The 20,750-nt window shown below is 42.5% G+C and overlaps 1 protein-coding gene across 1 annotated transcript; it reads left to right on the top strand.

The window, feature by feature from the left end:
- Nucleotides 1-312: 312 nt before the first annotated feature.
- On the top strand, nt 313-19,184 carry VXN (vexin). The gene is made up of 6 exons (XM_056484249.1): nt 313-379; nt 3,266-3,321; nt 9,586-9,733; nt 12,401-12,462; nt 14,131-14,216; nt 16,236-19,184. Exons 1-6 carry the CDS (start codon nt 313-315, stop codon nt 16,420-16,422), a joined length of 606 nt encoding a protein of 201 aa, XP_056340224.1. The 3' UTR covers nt 16,423-19,184.
- The last annotated feature ends 1,566 nt before the right edge of the window (nt 19,185-20,750 follow it).

Below are 20,750 nucleotides of genomic sequence, written 5' to 3'. Positions count from 1 at the left end.
TTAATTATTAGCTATTTATTGCAGAGGATTCTCCAGTCTGGTAAAAGGAAATGTAAAATAAAATGCTCCTATCTGAGTAGAGGCTTAAGAGCTAAATTAAATCTTTGTGTTAATATTATTCATAGAAAGGCAGATGGGAGCAGAAAATGTTGCAATGAAGAATATGGAATGAGATGAGATCACAGCATCAGTCTGTCCTTTGTAGATCTGGACAATGATCACAGAGCCAGATTGGATTAGTGAAACCTATTTACCAGAAGTTCAGAGCAGTTGCATGAAGCTGAAAGGCAGTCAGTAAGGGAGAGGTGGAAAATGCACCAGATTTACAGCTGCAGCGATGAAAATTTAGAAGTTTTCACCACTGTGATTTCTTCCAAATGTGAGTACATCAAAATCTAGCAACTGCTACGGTGTTGTCCTTTAGAGGGATGGGATGTGTAGCAGAGGGGAAATATTTGAAGAGAACAGCTCATCTGCTCTGCTGTGCTGTTCTCTGCCTGCAGCCCAGCACTCGCTGCTGCTTTCTCTACCTAATCCGTGCAGGTGCTTCAATATTGGGGCTCTGTAAAATCTCTGCTCTGGCAAAATTGGGAGATCTGGAGTCGGTGTTGCTATACCTATGAGGTAACTGCTAAAGTGACAGCTTGCAACTGTGTGGCTTTTCTGTGTAATAGAAAAGAGAATTAAGTTCTGCGAGCAGTTAGAAGTGGGTGAAGTGCATGAATGTTGAATTTAAGTCTGCTGGCTCAATAAGTGGAACATTTCCAAAGCCATGCCCTGGAAATGAATGCATGATTAACATTAATTGCTTCTAATGAAGAGTAAGAACCGGACAAAGCCCAGCCTGCATTTGATTGAACAAATTAGTTTAAACTCAATGGCTGCATATTTCAGCAACAAGAAAGCAGGGAAAAGCAGGGAAAACAAATTGTGGGGCCAGATCAGATCTTTACTTGCAAGCTGCAAGCATGAGCTCTCAGCTGCTTAATTTTGCAATATAAGTGGAAATGACAAAGTGAACCATCACTGTAATTGTATTTGTTGCCCGAAATCTGGGCTGCACATACAAACATCCTTTTGCAGGCAAATCCACATACATCATCTGCAAGAATTCCTCCTTCTCTCCCTTTCTGCTCTCTGCAGAAATTCGTGTTTGCAGGGACAGCCTCACAGCCCCACTGTTTGCATTGCTGCCATTGTATTCCCACGCAAGTGGGTCACTTCTGGCTACCTCTGTGATTCACCCTTCTTTCAATGCCTATTCAAGTAATTGCCTGTTTGCTGGTGCTGTGACTGCCCTTTCATGCCTTGCCTTTCTTCAGCCCCTGTGAGCCTTTTGCCACTCGTTCTGGCAGACAACGGGGGATGAGGGGCTGTGGATCATATGTGCTCTGAAAGTAGGCAAATTTATTACTGTTAGGCACATTTATGTGTTGCTCCTTTTGCAGCTATAACAGCACAAGAGCACTTGCTTCTGGTAGAAATCTCTAAAAAAACTGCACTCCTTACACTGTGTGGTAAAATACCTAAAATAAAAGACAAGAAGATATTTCATTGTATTACTAAACTTTTCTGCATTTGAGTGTTTTACTTATGAGCAATTAGTTTAGTCCTCACACAGTGAAATTCCAGAAGTAAAGGTGATGGAAACAACTTCAAAAACAACTTACAGCATGTTCCTAGGTTTAAAAAAAACCAAACCACCTTCATTATGTTTGTCTGGCTTTCATCCCACATTCACCATGGTTTAAAATATAAAATGTGACCTGCAGGAGAAGACAGTAAGGATCCCTGAGGATATCACACCGTGCAGAACAGACTGTAATCATGCTGACAGCTCAGCACACTCTAGGCAGGCAGATAACTTACTTGTGACGAGCTCAGTGTGGAAGTGCCCTGTGCTGCACTGGGCTGCTCCCAGGGACCCTCCCATTTTCCCATCCTGTTTCACTACAGCCACAGCACAGGCTAGAATTTCTCTCCAGTGGGCTCCTAATGCTCAGTGCTCATATCCTCACTGGGGTGTGGAGGGATGGCTGTTAGACACACACAGGCTGTCTAGGAAGAGTGACTTCGGTGTCACTGCCAGCTCTTCTTGTTCAGAGCCCTGGAAACCCAGTCACTTGTTATTCCTGCCATCTGAGGAGAGAAGTCTGGCTGCAGTAATAAGCAGCCTTGGATGACCTTCAGCTGTTTCCACAGCTCCAGAACTCTTTAAAAAAAATACTCCAGAATAAACACTGCAAACAGTAATACATGGCAGCGATAAGGACTGCAAGTTAAATGTATGCCAACAATGTGAAGGAAAGCTCACCTGGGGAGTAGGAGTCACTCCTCATCCTGGAACAAACCTTCCTGGCTCTTCAAAGCCTTTGGTTTATACACAGAGCCTGAATGGGAAACCCCCATTCATGTGCCCTGCCCCCAGGGTCAGCCTTTAGAATTGGACTAATTCTCCACATTTGGCAGCTTTCTGCAAGCCTGTTTCTGTCACTGGTGGTGAAATGCTGCAGTTCCAGTAGCCTGAACACAAGGCAGGGGAAGATATGATGAGAGGGAGAGCTGGGAGTATCACAGTCTTTCAGGCCAGTTTCAAGTCTAACTCAATAATAGTTTAAAGAGCCTTCACTTAGTCCAGTGAAACTACCACCTCAAACCATTCACCTCAGTCCAGACAAAAGCTTGGCTCATGGCCCTGGCATCCCCTGTGTCTATTGGCCAAGGTCTCTATGATTTTGGTGTCTCCGTTGGTCTAAGAAATAAAAGTGAGAAACAGACTTTGAGCAAAATGTCCTAAGCTAAAGAACTGAACAGGTCATTTTGAGGATTGAAAAAGAAAAGATTAGGCTTAGTGCAGATGTGCTTTGGACGTCATGCAGCAGTAAAAGTGAAATAATGTCATGAGGGAGTTTGAGCTTACTGATAAAGCTCCTAACTGGATAAAATCATCAGTCTCCAAGTTAATGTATACACTGTTCATTTCCTACTGAAATACTGGCAGGAGGCCAGATCAAAAGAAGGAGTGTTCCTCCTATGGGAGAGGTGCAGGAACTCGGGATAGGCTGTGTTGTATAGCTAGAGCATGGTCTCTGACATCACATCAAAAGGGACTTTCTTTTGGATTGTTTCAGATGGAATCTTCCTTAAACCCTTTCTTCTTACCCCTCTTCGCACCATGCCCCCAGTGAATTCTTACAGAGGACTTTTGGAGGCACATGTCCACCTCCACAGCATCCTGACCATGTTCCTGTTCTTCTCTTTGCAGCATGTAGTCCTGCCAGAAGACGAGCCAAAGCTACGCAGCACATCCTAACTAAGAGTGTAAGAAAAATCTCCTTTCCTCTCCCTATTTTATTTTTTTTTACATTCTAGTTGGCCACTCATACCCCTAAAAGTGCTGTAGGTGAATGGGAAGCAGATCTTCCAGGGTAAAGAAATGCATCTGTGTCTGATGGAGGGAGTGGGGTGGGAAACAGGAGTTTCTGTAAAGCTGCATTTTATTTACAGAAGTGCTTTGAAACAAAAAAAAAAAAAAAATAGTCTTGGCATGCAGAGGCAGTGAAAACGAACATAATGGCTTAAAAACACTGGCCATCTGAAAGAATCACAGATTTAATTGTTCTCCATAGAGCCCTCACAGTAAGTCCAGAGAGACATGCAGGAATGAAAAGTAAGCAAATCATATCAGTGTTAATCAAGTAATAATAATAATCATGTTAATCAAGTAGCCAGTATCCTAGAGAATTTGGGAGAAAAACACCAAGCAATGGATTTGTAACTTTGACCCTAAAAGTTGGAATTGAGAGACCCAGGGAGAATGTTTGTCCCCTGGTCCCAGCAGTGCTTGTCTGCCCTCACCTCACCCTCGGTACAGAGGGTACAGAGGAAGCTTTACCCCATCTCTGCAGATGAGGTACCCCCAAACTAAAATAACTGAACATTCGTCGTGCTCCGAGGAAATGTCTTGCAAGTTCAGCTGCTTTCACACATTGGTGTGAGGTTTCTTGTCTTCAGCGACGGTTTTCCCTCCTTAAATCCACTCGACCCATCCACAACCCCTTCCACACTCCTTTGAGCTGATTTGCAGGAATGACAGTCTCTTCTGCATATCAAAGCACTTCGTACACGTTTGAGACTCTTCTGCCAAAGCATTTCTTCTCACCGCAGACCTGTCTCTTCTCTGGAACTTTGCTGAAGTATTTAGCTCCAAGGTCTTCCCTTTTTCCATGTCCAGATCCATCCTCATTTTCAGAGAGCCTTTTCTTTGTATTCCTGATTCCCTGGTCTCCCCACAGAACTGTAGGTCCTCCTGCTTACCACACTTACCTGTGCACTGGAAAAAAAAAAAAACACATTACACTCACTCCCACCCTCTCTTTTAGTTATTAAAGCAGATCACAGGATCCCAGTATGTCACAGGACACCTGAAGTGGTCCCCAGGAAGAGTCAGTAACATCTCTGTCATTTTTTGGGTAGAAACTGTGCATGTGTGTATTTTCCCAAACTGTGACAGTCTTGGTTTGGTTGGTTTTGCTCCATAGCTCAGGCTGAGATTTCAAAATTACTCTTCATTCCAAAGGAAGACGAGTCAGACTGCTGGAGTGTTACTCAAAATAAGCCATTTAGATTCTCCACTTTTATTTGTTAAACCTTTGGTATAATTTGTTTTCCATGCAATATAAAAACAGCAGGAAAGTCCAAATCAAAATGGAACTATTCTGACTTGATGAAACAAAATGCTGAGATAGTTTATCTTCTTTTTTTTTTTTTTTTTTGTACATTATTTCTCATAGAACTATTCAGCTGAAAAACTTCAGCTGGCTTACATCAAAATCAAGGGAAAGTATGTGTCTGTTATCTTGTTCCAAATCTCAGTAGATAGTTGTTTCTACTAAATGGAAGCATCTAATATTTAATTCTGATTGGATCAGCTGTACAGTGGCAGCATTGTACTCATAAAGGCCTAAGAAAATAACATAAGAAAGTCCCTGTTTTGTTGCTGTATTTTAAGAGGATTGGGTTTTTTTTTTCCTTTGGGGCTTTCCTGACCCCAGTTAAGGTTGTCCTTTGATTGGCTCTCAGTAATGATGCAGGCAGCATCATATTAGCTGTGGGAACACCAAGCTTGAGGAATGGTCTGCAGCTCCAGCTACAAAAACAAGGATGGCTCTCAAACCCAAGTGATGGCACAGCCAACTCTTAGACTTTCCCCTTCTTCAGGGGGTGCAGCTTGCTTACAGCAAGCACTGAAGTAAATGGCACATACTGGAATAGACGTGCCTGTGAGGAAGCTGTGATTGCCAATTTCTAGACCCACAGAAAAGTCGCAGAATGATTGTTTATTTTTCACTTTTACATCTGCACCTGCAGTCAGAGCTGTAGAAATGCCTCAGCTAACACAAAATCTTCTGCTCTGGTGTTTGCAGTGGAAGCACAACTTTAATCCTCAGCAAGGACAAAAATAGCAACTAACGTGGACATCTGCCAGACTTTTTTTTTCCGCAGCAGAAATACTCAAGCAGTGTAGCATTAAGTGATTTAACATTCAAATTACTGACTGTGGGGGGTAACTTCCATCACATACAAGAACTCAACCCAGAGAGGAGGAAGCCCCTGTTCTTTTCAGCTGAGTGTTTCACCAATATGTGTATTTGCAGCTCCTGTTGCCCTATTAATAGTTATTTCCAGTGATAGTAGATCCTTCCCTTCTCTTCTTCTTCTAGCCCCAAAATCCCCTAGGTAGAAGAACTGTCTGGACACCAGTACCTGTCTACTTTGTAAGAATGTAGGAAATACCCCTGTGCATGCTAGAGCTGCCACATTAAAAATAGCTCAGCATTAGGCCATCAAAATAACTTAACTCTACGGATCTGGAATTTTCTCCACTAACAGGCACACTGGTGTTCAGACTCTAATTTTCAAAGTTTTATCCAAAGCCAGATATTTAATTGTGACCTTTTCTGGATAGTTGTTGGTTGGCAGTGGGATTTTAAGTCCAGGATCAGGATGGTTGGAACAGCCTCTCTGTGACTATCCTGTGTCCTCTGTGCCCCTTCCCTCCTAACACAGCTAATTCAAACACTGGGTGTGTCAGGACTCAGTGCTCTCATGTGCATGGCAAAGTCCATAAAAAGAGAGTTTGCTGAGCTCTGATGTCAGAGTTGGTATCCTGCAAACAAACTGGACCGGTGAAAGGATTTACAGTAGGTTTTTGGACAGCAGTTTGCTAATTCTGCATAGTTTGGCTGACTCTGCCATTTGCACAGATTTAAGTTTCCTGGTATGTCTAGAAAAGAAAAGTGACTCCCAGTTGATCCTTCTGCCTTACCCTAGGTACCCTGGAGAAATGTCAGCTCCAATTTAGATCAAAACCGAGCTACAGCAGGTTTACTTTCCTGACCTAGATAAGTCTTTGCATATTACAGAAAAGGGTGAGGTAGCCAAAGTCACTGTGAAATCTTGAATTAGAAGATAAGGAACTCCCAAAGTACGCTACAACCAAATGCTGCAAAGATGTTAACTAAAAATGTGTTATAGAGATTACACTGTTGTCTCCAGCTGTAATGGAAAATGGCACTGTAACTTATTTACACAGGTTCTGCTGCTTGAAGGCATTTTGGCATTACTGACATCATATGTAACAAGGAATCTTGGAAACATAGACATTGTGCCTAAATAATCCTTGCTATTAATCAGGATAAAATCCTTCCTCTTCCCCAAACTGTATTTCATCCTGTGCAACACATAGGCAGAATGTTAAGTTTCAAGTCCATGGTGGTTTACACTGATCAAATAAGCCACTTTCAGGATTAGAGGTGACTGCAGACAGCATCCTACTTACCAAAAATGCTCTTTCCATGACAATGCAAAATAAGTGACCTCAGGTGTCTCAGTGGTAGAGGATTGATGACATTTTCTGTCACACACCAGCAAAGACTGAGCGTGACCAAGAGCACTGGACATTTTTCCAGAGATGGTGGGAAAAGCTGAGCTCTATGGCATTCCTAGAAAGCTAGGAGAGCATGGTTCACACGAGGCAGACTCCAAGGGCTGTCATTAGAGACCCCTGCCAGCCACAGTCTCATCATATTTGTCCTGGAGACAGGTGTCTCCAGTGGTGTCACTGTGGTGGAGGGGGTGATGCCCTGGTGAGCAGCTTGTAAGGATTGTGTGGTCAGGGGTGTGTGGACACAGGAGCCTGCAAGGAGCTGCTGCAGAGGGATGGGAGTGCTGGAACTGCTCCAGGAGCAGTGGGGATGGAGCCAATGCCAACAGCTCAAGCAGCAACAGGAGGCCTCACAACCAGCATCACCCTCATTCTGAAACATCAGAGCAACGCTGAGGCTCGGCTCTGTTGACAGCTCCAAATATGTGGTCAGTAGAGCTGGGAGCCAGCTGCAGCCTCCTTTAACATGTCCTTGTCTTCAAGGACACAGTAGTCCCTTCAACTGAACACTGGGCATGTCTTTAAATAGTTAACAGCACATGGAGCATGTTAGGCTGAGTCAAAATCCCCAGAAATAGGGGAAAGCCCCTATTTCTGGATTAGCCTTGGATTAGGCTTTGGTTGCCTTACCTGCCTTTTCCGGGAGTATTATTGCCTGTTGTTGGGCAGTTTCTTCTCATCCTACCAGCCAGTAGAATTTAGGTCTTGTCCAGACTCCTGAGGACACATGGAGATAAAAGAATTAAAAGTGATAATGTTGGGGTTTTTCTTCTTTCCTGTTTTGGAAAACACAGGTTTGGCATGTCTTGTTATGTCTGTGTAAGAAATCATATATGCAGAATATTGTGGATTAAAGCAAACTGAATTAACACTTAATTAGAGGAAATAGACAACATGAGGGGACATGCTTGAATAGGGTCTTGCTTTTATCTTGAGTGTGTGTTAGAAGGCAGAGCAATAGACGGAATTAAGGCTTTTTCTATGCCAATACTAGGCTAGCCAGTGGTTGGTCTCAGTCTTGAGACAAAATGACTATGTTTATATCTAAAACACTTAGACAGCATCCACCAGTCATCAGTTAGATGCAACTAACTGCTTTTCTCATGATTTTCCAGCATAAGTAAGTCTAATAGGAAATAGTCTGAAGTTGCCACATGTCTTGATTCCTTGCTGGTTTGGATTTTCACCCTGTTAAGTGGTTCTCTGTATGACAGCAGCAATTCCTTGGGGAAGAATAAAAAAAAAACAACAAAGTATGAAACACTCTGTCCCTGCTGTAGAACTTTGATCTTCTTGAGAAAACTCTTTCCAGACCATCCTGGATACCAGTCCTGATGAATCCATTTCTTTGAGGTGTATCCCTGTTTTTCCAAACTCACATTAGCCCTGGCCTCCTCAGTTGCCTGTGGCAGTACAGTGAGTGCCGTGGCTGAGTTGTAATTGATTGGAAAATAACTTGATTTTGTTTCAGAGGCTGTTGGAGACACCAGGGGGGCAGATGCTCAAAGTTGCAACTTTGTCAGTGAGTTTTGTCTGTGTGAGCAAATATTTGTGAAAATTAATCTCTAGGAGCACAATTCCTCTCTGCCTCATATTCTCTATAATCACTTATCAAGTGCAATATGTAAGTTCGAAAGACAAGAGAGACCATAAGGAAACAGAATTTGTAATTTATATTGCATAAGTTTGAGTGATTGTCCAAGATGTGATGCAATAAGAAAATAAATCTCAGCTGTCTCAGAGGCATATCCTATTTAGAGCTTGGAAAGTGGAACATTTCAGTCTCCAGAGGAGAATACAAAAAGGTGCAACTAAGCAACTGGGTCCCAGAAAGACCCAGCAGGATTTTCCCATACTCTTATACACAGCACAGAAGCTGAAGCCAAACAAAATCCCACAAATCTCACAGTCCCCACCTGACAAAATCCCCTTTGGATGACAGCAAAGCAGTAGGAAGAACAAGCAGCCTTTCAGCTTCCCCATGACCTGGACAGACCACCTAATCCCCAGGGCCAGGTGTAACAGGGTGGTTTGCTGTAAATGGGGTTAACTGCAACACCTAATTAGTGGCTTGTCTCCATTTTTTTTTGTCTTCACTCAGAGTCAGGATTAAAAATACGAAGGACATGAATTTCTCATGTTCGGACTTGGTTGTTTATTAAATCTTGTCTAAAGTACAAAGAGTTCTGCACCACTTCTAACTACCAGCTAAAAGTGAGCAAAATAGAGAGTGAATCTAGCTAATTACAAGGTCTTTTAAAGTTAAACAATTCAATAAAGAACTAACACCTATATCATTTATACTTTTGACCCGATAACCAAATCTCTGTGACCAGCAGTGCAGCACTAACTATCCAACCAAAAACTGCTACCTAAAATCTTGAAGAAGAAGGAAGACAGAAAGAGACAGCACCCAAAAACTTCCATCTTGTCCCATACCTATTACTGCATTCTAAAAACCTCAAATTCAAAACCTTTCACTGTGTGAAATCACACACCTCTGACTATTACTCAAATTGGACGCCTTCTTCAAGGCCTCAAGTCAAAAGCAGTGTTCACCTGGGGGTCAGTGTCAGAAAGCACAGAAAGCTCAAAACTCCCAGGCTTCTGGGTTCCAACAGTTTGCCTCTCCCCTGCAGGTGGTGGCCATATCGGACCGGCGGCCGCAGCAGGGCGAGCTCCTGCATGTGCTGTACCAGGCGCGGGGCGAGGAGGAGGCGCGGGGAGGGGGCTGCCTGCCGGGCGGGCAGCGGGGAGCCTGCCCTGCCAGGGGCACTGCCCAGCACGGTGGGTCCTCTGTTAGTCATTATTCGTTATTTATTCTCTGTTATTATTTCAAAATTATTTTTATTTTTATTATTATATTAACATTTATTATTCTTATTTTTCTTTATTTTTATTATGTTGTAAGTTATTTATTTATTATATTAGCATTTGTTATTCATTATTCTTTATTACTTTGTTGGTTGTTTTATTATTATTATTAATATTATTAATAATATTAATGTTATTATATTTTTATTATTATTTATTATTTATGTGGCTGTAGAACACCTTTAGACATTGCACTCTTCCAGTCCACAGCAAAGCAGGCTTTTTTTACGTATCTTCAGGATAATTCCACCCTTAAAATATCTGGTGGAATTAATGAGGTAATGACCGTGGCATTGCTCAATTCAATCATAAACTGGCTTTATTCAGAGCCATAAACACTCCCTGACAATATTTTAGATAAATTGTAAATTACTGAGTTTTCCTGAGTCATCTTATTATATAAGATCCCTGTTTGATTGCTTAAAATTAGCCAGAATGTAATCATTTGGGATGGATTTATCATTTGGGATGGATTTTCAGATTCTGGATGTCAGCCACAGACCTGATTTTTTGGCAACCAAAGCTTGTTCAGCATATTTGTGAGAAACCGTGAAGGAAAAATAGAGCTTGCCAGTACAAAACCAAGGAGATGAGTAAACATAAACAGAGTGGCCATTCAGCTCCTCCAACACTGGTGTGTTATGTTTGGAAGACTGAAGCTGGAGCAGGGCTGTGCAGTTTCACATGGGATGGCCTTTTTAATCAAAAACACATCATTTGCTCTCCTTTGAAAAATCACCCAAATGCAGTCAAGTCATATGTCCTTAAAGAAATCCCAAATGGCATGTTTTTCCAAAAGAAATTGGACATTTAGATGTTAAAAGGTGCTAAATCTCTAAAGAAAGTCCATGAAGGTGCATGTTCCTCACATCACTTATGTGCAGCCACACTGCACATAAGACATCACATTAAGAGCATGAACCAGACAAGAACAGGGCCTGGGAAACTGGAAAGGAAGAAACTGAGCCTGGGACCATAGGAAAAGATCTCAGAAAGACCTCAGGACCAGATCCAAGATGTGGCTGAAGAAAGAAACAGAGCTTCAGGATGGGAGCAGGGACAGGAGGAGTGGCTGGGGCTGGGTACAGGGATGGCAGAGAGCCAGAGAGGCAGAAAGGAGGGACTGCGGGTCTCTCTGTTAGAGGAGGTGAGGGATGCAAACAAGATAAGTGCAAACAAGAGAAAAGCTGTAGGAATCTCAGAAGAGCAGAAAACAGGGAAACAGGCCTCATAGAGGGAGAAAGGGAAATGAGTAGGCAGAACTTAATTTCTAAGTTTAAATTAGAACAAAAAGCAAACAAACAAACAATAGAACACAGATGAGGCCATTAGAGTGTTTATTGCTACGATCAGAAATCTTCCATAAATAACAAGCAGGACAGTCCATTCCAGCATGTGAGAAGGCACTTGGAAGTGGAATTCACACTGCATCCAGCCACCACTGCCCTGAGGGCAGCAACTACAAACCCGAAGCCATGAGGAATTTCTTTTATTTAGATATTTTGCTAAAAGTTTGCAAGAACATTTTCTGTATCAAATAAGAGGGACGGGCTAAAGGGAAGAATCAGACAAAGTAAGAGAAAACAAAACCAAATAAAAAAAAAAAGTATGGGCATTAGCTGAAGCACTGATGATCCACTTGCTGAATACTGTAAGTGCCTAATATGCAAGATGAGAGGAGGTAATTGCATTAACTTTGACGTGAGGGATACAGTAAGGTACCTAATGGAATTACTCGAGGGGGGTGGAGCAGGAAGCTGGTTAGGATACTTATCAAAGTCAAATATTGCCCCCAGAAGGAGGAGACAGTTCCCATTGCTAAGTCATGCTGGAGACAGCACTATAGCAGCACCCTGGCTATTTCCATATTTGCTGTCATTATTTATATTCCACTGGTCACAGCAGTAGATTCACATTCCCAGAGCCAAATAGGAGGATTTGGCCTCATGAAAAAATCTGGCATCCCTCACTCATTTATTTTCTTAGCACAGTGAGCAGGAATGTCAGTGAGCATTTATCCACGGATAAGTTATCAGATGAGCAATTACTTGAAAGTGAGGGTTGAGGACAGCAGAGAAAAGTCACTCAGTTGCAGGCAAAAAGGTGGAAATCCCTCCCTGTGATGGGCTAGACACAGCACACATCTCTGGCCAGGTTAAAATAACTCTCCAGAGCAATAGAGAAAGGAGGGAATGACCTTCTAGGCAGGACAAACCTGCAGTGGGAACTGAGGAGCAGCATTTGGACTCTTTGCCTGTAGAGATATGTCAGTGTTTACAAAGGGAGGAAGGGCTCCCACTTAGCTTGGTGTGCTGAGGGCAGCTCGTCATCTCATTTGAAAAGTCCAGGAGCAAGCTGAGAGACTTTCCAGAATGACTTAAGCAGTTCCACAATCACTTATTTTGACATCACAATAGATATCACTCTGCTCTTTTGGCTGTAATCAAATCTGGTGCAACTATCACCTGTATCTGGGTTCTTCTGTCCATATCTGGGTTTCACTGCATGGAAGGAGGGTTTTCATACAAGCTGTGCCAGTGAGATAATTGCATCTAATATCACGTTTCTTATGCTTTGCAGCAGGAATTACTGAGCAAGAGTCTTCCAAGTCCTATAATCATCTGTTGGACAGAAAATCTTTGGTAAGCAAATAGAGCAAGAATAGCTACCAATGCACTGTAAAACCTTGCTCCGGTCACCATATTCCACAGTAACAGTCTGTTGCAGCACCTGCAGATTTCACAGCCCTTGTAAAAGCTTGAAACATAATTTATGCCAGAGCATCCCTTAGCTGGGAGCAGAGACTGGCACAGGACAGAGAACTGCCCCTCAGGAGCCAGGGAGAGTGGTGGGACAGAAACAGGCAGCATCCTGTGGATGCTCAGCCACCTGCAAGAACTGGGAGAAATTAACCTCTTGTCTCTCAGAGAATTTCACGAATTCGGAAAAAAAACAATTTTTCTCAAGTGGAACAAGCATCAAATAATTTGTTTTCTCCAGAATGTCAACCTGACACGAAAATCTCCAAAGTCAGAAACAGAAATAAAGAGTTGATGGGGAAATTATCATAGAAAACCCCTTGTGTTCTCTAACTGGCAGAAAAAATATTTTGATTAAAAATTACTCACCCTTACTAAAATGTTTTCCCTCCCTTCTTTGTCTTACAATGCCCCCCTAATTTTCAAAGTCCCTACATTTAATAAAAAACAACTTTTTTCAAAGAGAAAAAATTATTTTGAATAGTTTCTGGCCAACACCAGATCATGCTGTTGAAATTTTATGGTTTCAGGGGCTCTTTTGGATGGCTGAAGCATTCTTACTAGCTGATATCTAGGCTACACTTTAGAAAAATGACAGTATAATACTTATAGTATATTATATATATTACATACTATAGCATAAATTAGTATATAATAATAATAATGGATGGTTAAAACTAATGTCATTCAGTGTAATGAATCAAATTGAACCTACACAGTTAAATTTCAAAGGAAGTTTACAAAAGTTATTTCAAACATCTCTAAGTTCTAAGATACTTGAAAAACGCATCTGAATGTACCCAGTCTCAGATTAATCCTAGGAAAAATAGAAAAATAGCCCTAGAAAGCTTAAGAACAGATGTGGTCTTTCAGAATTGCTAGTAAAACCAGTAAGTGTGCTTATTACCTGAAATAATGAGATCACCTCACATTTTTTTTCTATTTCTGGTCAACTTGCACTTTAACTTACCATCTTGGAGGACATGCTATTCTCAGAGACCTGTTAATGGGAAAATGTGACTCAGTTCTGGCAGGCAATTTATGATCAAATAAGACAAGGAGGAAATGGATGATGAGGCACTTGTGGGGCCATGGCAGAACTGGAGCATAACCAGGGTGTCCCCACACCACAGACAGCATGCAACAAACCAGGGAAACATCTTTGAGTGCTCAAGGAACTGTGATGGCTGAGGCATCTGCTTCCCAGGCAGCTGTAGAGGTGGGGAGCTGCAAGAGGCAGGATGCTCACTGCTCAAAGCCTCACTGCTTCAGGAAGCTAAACAGAAAAACTAGGGGATAAAATGTCCCTTCTTTGATGAGAGGTGTAACTCTTGCTCATACAAGTCTTGTGCTGAGCTCACTTAGAATATTCACGTGAGCAACTGGCAATTGTGTGGGTGAGAGCTGGGCAGTCAAATCCTTAACCTGCTTTCTCTTGTTAAGAGATTTACAGCATTTATTGGTTTTCTTAAAACAGCCTCTTTCCTCAGATGAACCGGTGTCCCCACTCATCAGTGGCATTTCCTAACGATGTGCTCTGTCCTCCCACAGATTCCTCCATCTCCAGTTGCCCATATCACAGTGAAAGCTGTGGCTGTCACGGGCTCGCCCACACGCGACCGCACTTCTATGGAAGAGTAAGTCCCTTCCCACCCTCCAGACATGCCTCAAAGGCAGGGAGAGATTGGAAAAGGTTATGCTGATTTTATTATCAGCCATGGCCATTGATACAGCTATCTCAGTGCCCATTACAGCTCTACTTTATCACTAGAAAAAAAAAAAAATCATCATAATTCAAAATAGTAGTATTTTCCCCCTAAGAAGTCTGTAATATTTGCCCTAAAATGTAATTAGAAAATTTAATTACTTGAAGAAAAATAATTATGTCTTAAAGTCCAATTAAGGAACAGCTTGACCATAGTACAAATGCAGTCATCACCAGGCAGTTAACCCAGACATGGATCTGGGTGGGATTTGAGATGCCACCATTGTCACCTGAGGGACAGTAACTAGCTCAGTGTCAGTGTCCTCACACTCCATACTTACAGAGATGTAAGTTTCCCTCAGCCAGGGGAGCTCATCACTGCCAGTGGTTCCTGGGGCTTTTGTGGAAGGGCCCAGCTCTCCCCTTGGGCAATGCCCCCTCTCCTTGTTGGGTGTCAATTGCTAGAGAGGATGCACTTAGAGTACCTCCACTTGCAGCCCATCCCCTTGTGTGATTGTCCCTGAGGAAGCAAGGGCACCAAGCTGAGTGCAGCAGTGCAGCAGTGCAGCAGTGCAGCATCCCAGCCCCCTGACCCACAGAGACCCTCTCATTTCAGACTTGCCCATCCCAGGCACAGGCACACCTTTTCAGCAAGGCACCTCTTGGTTCTGAGTGGCTGGTGGCCATCAGCAGGGAAGAAGGGCAGGAGAAGCACTCTTCTCCTGGTTTGAAGGACAGGTGTCTGCCAATAAAGGCAGGTGTAGGAAATTCTACCTCCCCCAAAACAGGCCCCTGGGATTTCATCCCTTAAAACAAAGAAATTCCTAAGGACAGAGGCCTCTTTCCTTATCAAAACTCCTGTTATGTCTTAAGATTTCTATTGGTTCTTAAAGTGTTACAATAATTGGTTCTTTTCTTACTTAGAATTTAAAGATAATTGGTTACTTTGTAATGTGTAGATCCTATTGGTTAGAAGTTCAATTCTCCAAAAACCTATAAACAAACTCTTTGTTGCTTAGTGTAATCAGTCCACTGCTAGCAATTCCCCTTCGGAGAAATAAAGTTATCTTCGGAACTGTTGCAGCACGGCCTTAAGCCTTCATCCTTAGCTAGTGAGTAGCTGAATGGTTCTGCTACCCAAGTTCTGAGCTGTCTGGACTTTGTGTAGCTACCTCGGGGGTTGGAAGGCATCCAGCCCCTCAAAAACAGCTACAGCAGGAGCTTCTCTTTGAAATGGAGAATGTAACCCCCTCCCTCCATATTATTACAATTTTGAAATTAAGGGGCTCTCAGGCAAAGATACGGGAATTAGGAATAACAGTTCTTTACTAGGAAAATTAAAATAGAAATACAGTATTACAAAGAACAATCCCAAAACACTGACAGAGTTAGAATACAACCTGACACCTTGTCAGTCAGGGTGTTGGCAGCAGTCCCATTAAATGGTGGCTACAGTCCCCCTGCAGTGGCAGGTGTGGTTCAGCTGAAGCAGTGCTCCTGTAGAAGGTGCAGTTTTCCTCTGAAGGTCCAGGGATGATGTGGAAAGGTCTGGCTTTCCTCTGGAATCCAGTAGAAAGAAGGTATCTTGCTGTCCAAAATGTCAGTTTTTATCTAGGTGGGAAAGGCTTGGCTCCTCCCCTGGCTGGAGCATCTCCCAGTGGGATGATGTAATTTTATCAGTCACACAGTGGGACTCAATGGCCCAGCAGCAGATGATATCTTCCTGGAGGGAGGATGGGCTGTGGAAAAGATAAAGATGATTGCCTCACCTGGTTTTAAAGAAGGCCCATTAGCAGATAATACAAAGATACCACAGAGATAAGGGTCACTACCCCACCTAGCTTCAACAGATATTCAGATATTCAGATATTCAACAGAATACACATTTTTAGTCACATCCTGTATTGCAACCCAAGACAGCTCTGTACACACCTTGTGTTTTATTTGTTAGCCACAGGCAACGCTGGAGAAAGACAGCAGAGTATGACCTGGCCCTGCCACCAGGAGCAGAAGCTTCCCTACCTCTGACAGGAGGCAGCTTGTGCGGGACACCCAGCCTCCTGAGGAAGATGTGGATGAAGCACAAGAAGAAGTCAGAGTACCTGGGGGCAACAAACAGTGCCTTTGAGGCGGACTGAAAAAGCTCAGCATCCCTTGAAAGGCGGAAGGTCCTTTAGCAGGACAAGGTGCTTTAGGATCAATGAGGGAACAGACACAGCACATCTCATCCAGAAAAATTATATCCTTTTTATTACTTGATGCCATGCCTCAGAACAGTGAGAGAAAGGCAAACGAAGGTAAAAATGGCGAATAAGATGCAACTCAATGGCCTTTCCTTGTTGCATTACACTAAAATCCCAACTATCCCACTAGATTTACATCTTGACTCAATGTGAGACTGCTGCTGACCCATTCAACATTTTCTATGTCCTGTCTAACTGAGCTTGGACTTGCAACAAGAGAAGCCTTGTTTGTGTATTCCTGCAAGGCAACAGACTGATTACAGAGTGCCATTAAATCCCAAGGGTTTACTTGTTGTGCACCACTGCTTCTCATCTTTCCCCTCTCATATCACGAGATAAAAACCTCATCTTGGGATATGCTTGGCTGAATGACACATCCTAAATATGTCTTTTCCTTCAATTTTGATGTTTCAAGGCAGGAGTAAAGGATGCAAAAATTCTAAAACAGTGAGCCGGAACTGAGCAAGTTTGCAAACGTACATACTAAACTTTGTAATGTGACAAGTGTTTGTGTTTTAAGGTATCCTGCCAGATCAAACTATGAGCAACAGGGTAACCTCAATGGACACTTTCTGCCCTAGAACCTGCTTGTAAGTGAAATGGTAGTCAGCAATTTACCCTCTATCCATATGGTAAAGAATATTACGTTAAGTGCACAAAATACTAGGAGGAAGGAAAGTATGCAAATGGTGAAACTAGGTAACTAAATATAAGATATTTGCCTGTAAGAGACCTGTGCTTATGAATAGGTAGATTTAAAGGAATTTGCTTTAAAAATTTTTCACTCTTTTTTTTTTTTTTTTTCAATTTAGAAATTGCTGGTCAGGTCCTCTTTGGTTTTTCTCTCAAAACAGGACAAAACAGTTTTACAGAAAAAGTTTTCACCACTGTTATGGACAATATTGTATTAGTCATGAGCAGTAGTTGCCTTCTGTGAGTGGTCTCCTAGTTATTATAAAAAACACTGGTTTCCCTAAATAGAGAACTTCATCTTTAAAGTTGGAGGAGGCGTATCTCCTGTTGTTTATAGTAATGGTGACCTCTAATCCAACCGCCAGTGCACCAAAGCGTAAATTAAAAATAAAAGTCTGGCTCTATGACAGCAGCAGAGGGAAGGAGCTCTCATGTGAAACTTGCCTGCCTGCAGCCAGTGCAGTGAAATGCCATCACAGACATCTGGCCCTGGTCTGGAATACCAAGGGACCACCTGAATGGGAGGGAAAGACAGCCAGGTCTTCTGGCCTTGGTTTAAGCAGGATGGAGCAGCACACAGGAGAGGTTTGCAGCTTGACAGCCTGAGCAACCAAAGTTCACAAAATGGGAAAACAAAGGGAGCAGGCCAGTAGCTTTACAGAGCATCTGGTCCTGATGGCTGCAAGGAGGGCAACAGGGAAAACCTATTTAGGGCTGGACATGGTGGAAATGGTAGTAGGATGGGGATGGAAGTTCTTACTTTAAAAGGCACTGTGGCTCTTCATGCTGCTAGAGCCAAGTCAGTCCAGAGTCTGCCAAGGAGAGAGAGGCACTCTGCCTTCATGAAATACCTCTGTCAGCCCTCCTGTCCAGCTCTCTGTCACTGCTTCAGTCACAGGCTCCTCCTTCAGAGGTCCTCAACTGGTCAGAGGAAAACTGTGCACCTCAAAACCACACAGACTCTCCCTCCTCATTACCAAGGGTAAAAGTCCTTCTCTGGCCCAGCAGCTCAAGACAGGGATGATCTGCTCTGCTTTTATTTCTTCCTCCTGGGAAAGCAGGAGAACACAACTTCTTGTGAACCACGTGCTGGCAGTATCAACCCTGTGTTCTCTGCTCTGCCGTGAGAGAGCAACACTGACACCCACTGAAGGCTGCACACCTGAACAGGTTTCTCACAGAGGTCCCACTCTTAAATTAGAGCCTGGCACACTGATCCTGTGCAATAGCCTGAGCACCCTTACCCTGCCAATGTCAGTCCTCTGTCACTGAACCAAGCTGGAGCCATGGTCAAGAGTTTCCTGAAACAGTTTTTAGAAATATCACTAACCACACTTCAGCCCCGTCCTCAGCCCATAGAACTCCTGCCAGAAACCCTTACATGTATTTTTACTCATATAGGTAAACCTAGTAAATTCAGTGGGACTGCTCCCTTGCATAGCAGTACATACATTCAAAGAGTAGGGAGAGGACCAATCACTGCTTCTCTTTTTTGGTCTCATTTCCTAAACAAAGGAAAAATAAGGATGATGGACAGACACTGGCAAAGTCCATTTACTGAATTAGGTATAATTAAGAGTGAACATTTGTGGTACCTGCCCTTGTAGTTAACATGGCCCACAAAGTACTCACAATCCAGGGCAGCAAGACTTTTGCTTGTTGAGGAAGTTGCATTGTAGTAGTATTTATTTTGTTAATTAATAGCTTTGAGCAGTATGGAGGTGGAGAGGATTAATATTTCTTCTTAATAATTGCTGTGTCTTGACATGTGTATTTATGCTTTTCTTATTTATTTATTTATAATTTGGATCTACAAGAGAAGGAGTTATTTACAAGAAGCATATTTAATTTCCTTGTATTCCAGGAACTGCCATGGAGATTTTTTTGTATTGTAGTAGGTATTTATTTTATTGATTTAAAAGTATGTTCTGTTCTTAAAAAAAAAACAAAACACAAACAACAAAATAAACAAGTAGCATGTGATTACATATGGGTCTCAGAGACTTAAGAGTTTTTGGGAAGCATTTAGTGGCAAATAAAGGAGGGTGTATGGTACTGAAAAAAGTAACAAAGAACATGAACTTTGTTCTCCACTTCCTGAAAGTGCATTTGTGAGCAGGTCCAGTATTCTACAGGCGATAGAACCATTTTGTCATCAGATGTGCAGAGAAAAGCCCTGGCACTGTCAGCAGTTAGATACACATTTACACATCTGACCTCAAGACACCCCAGACACGACGTTTGTGTCACCTCCCTCCCATCAGAGTGCCAAGACAGAGACTCATGAAAGGGTTTTAAGGCTCTGGTAGAGAATAAGCCAAACTGAGTTGTCAAAAAAATCACTGAACTTACCTCAAACACAGCCCTGACTTTGGAGAGCCTAGTCTGAGGTGGATGGCACAGGACCACTGGAACCCAGCCTAGGGAAGGTGACTCAGGACTGCAAGTGGAAAGAATTCAGGATGGAAGGAAAAAAGCAAATGGTGTGAGCATGGTCCACCAACCCAGACTTCACAGATCTCCAAGAGAGGGTGACTCATTCCCTGCCTGCTGCACTGCCCATAGTCACTCAGCTCTGGTGAAAAGTTGTCACATTTCTGGTTCTTCCATTACAGACACCATTTATGTTTAGTATGAGCAGCCAGGGAGTGTTCTCTCAGTGAGTGTCCACACCACAGGAGCTGGCACAGACTTTTTCCAGGATCTGGCCTCTGCTGGGAGCTCTTCTGTGAATACCTGATCTTTAGCTGTGCATTAAAAATACCAGCACGGCTATGGAAGAGAATGTGGATGTGCAATGATTTTCCAGATGAAGTTGTACAGAAAGCTGCATTAGTTGACTCTAGCACACGGTCAGAAAAATGTGAAATAGCAATTACAAAAATAAGTGAACTTTACCATTTTTCCACCCAACACAGAAGTTGTTAACTGTGCAGCCAAAAGCATCACCTCTGGCACTACCAGACACAATCCTGTTGTCATATTTATAATATCTGGGAATAGATGCATTTTTCAGATATGTTTCATGTCAATTTTTAATTTGGTATTCCCCAGAACTAAAGACTGACTAGGGCACTAATCTGACAGAAAGAGACTGCATGATAACAGTCCATCCCACTTACAGTCATTTATAATTCATTTCCCCCCCTCAAAAAAAGTTTCTAATTTCTCCCCACCATTTCAAAACCATCTTTGTGGTAGAGCTACTCACTAAAATATGCATAATTAATTTGCATACCACTTTATTTAAATAAACTGTAGTGAATTTAGGCTATATATATATATATATAAAATAATTCCTACTGATGCATGAAAAAACACCTCAGATATACCTTGCCCACCTTTCTTCCTCTTTTGCTCTCACTTTACAGGCCCTGTAGCAAACAGGGCTGCCAGAAGAGTCAATCACAGCCACATCACTATTTGAGGGAAAACCACACACTTTATACAAAAAAATATTTAAACTCAAACATTGACATCAGCAGAATGATTTTACTTCTGTAAGTAACCCAGCCAGAAAAGTTGCAATA

Source organism: Oenanthe melanoleuca, chromosome 2 (assembly GCF_029582105.1).
Source record: "Oenanthe melanoleuca isolate GR-GAL-2019-014 chromosome 2, OMel1.0, whole genome shotgun sequence".
In the NCBI taxonomy this organism is placed as follows: Eukaryota; Metazoa; Chordata; class Aves; order Passeriformes; family Muscicapidae; genus Oenanthe; species Oenanthe melanoleuca.
This window is presented reverse-complemented; position numbering and strand designations above follow the sequence as displayed.

Coding starts and splice junctions, on each gene's coding strand:
- VXN (XM_056484249.1), top strand. CDS start 313: ATGCACCAGATTTACAGCTGCAGCGATGAAAATTTAGAAGTTTTCACC. Junction 9,734..12,400: donor CAGGGGCACTGCCCAGCACG/GTGGGTCCTCTG, acceptor TATGCTTTGCAG/CAGGAATTACTGAGCAAGAG. Junction 14,217..16,235: donor GACCGCACTTCTATGGAAGA/GTAAGTCCCTTC, acceptor TTTATTTGTTAG/CCACAGGCAACGCTGGAGAA.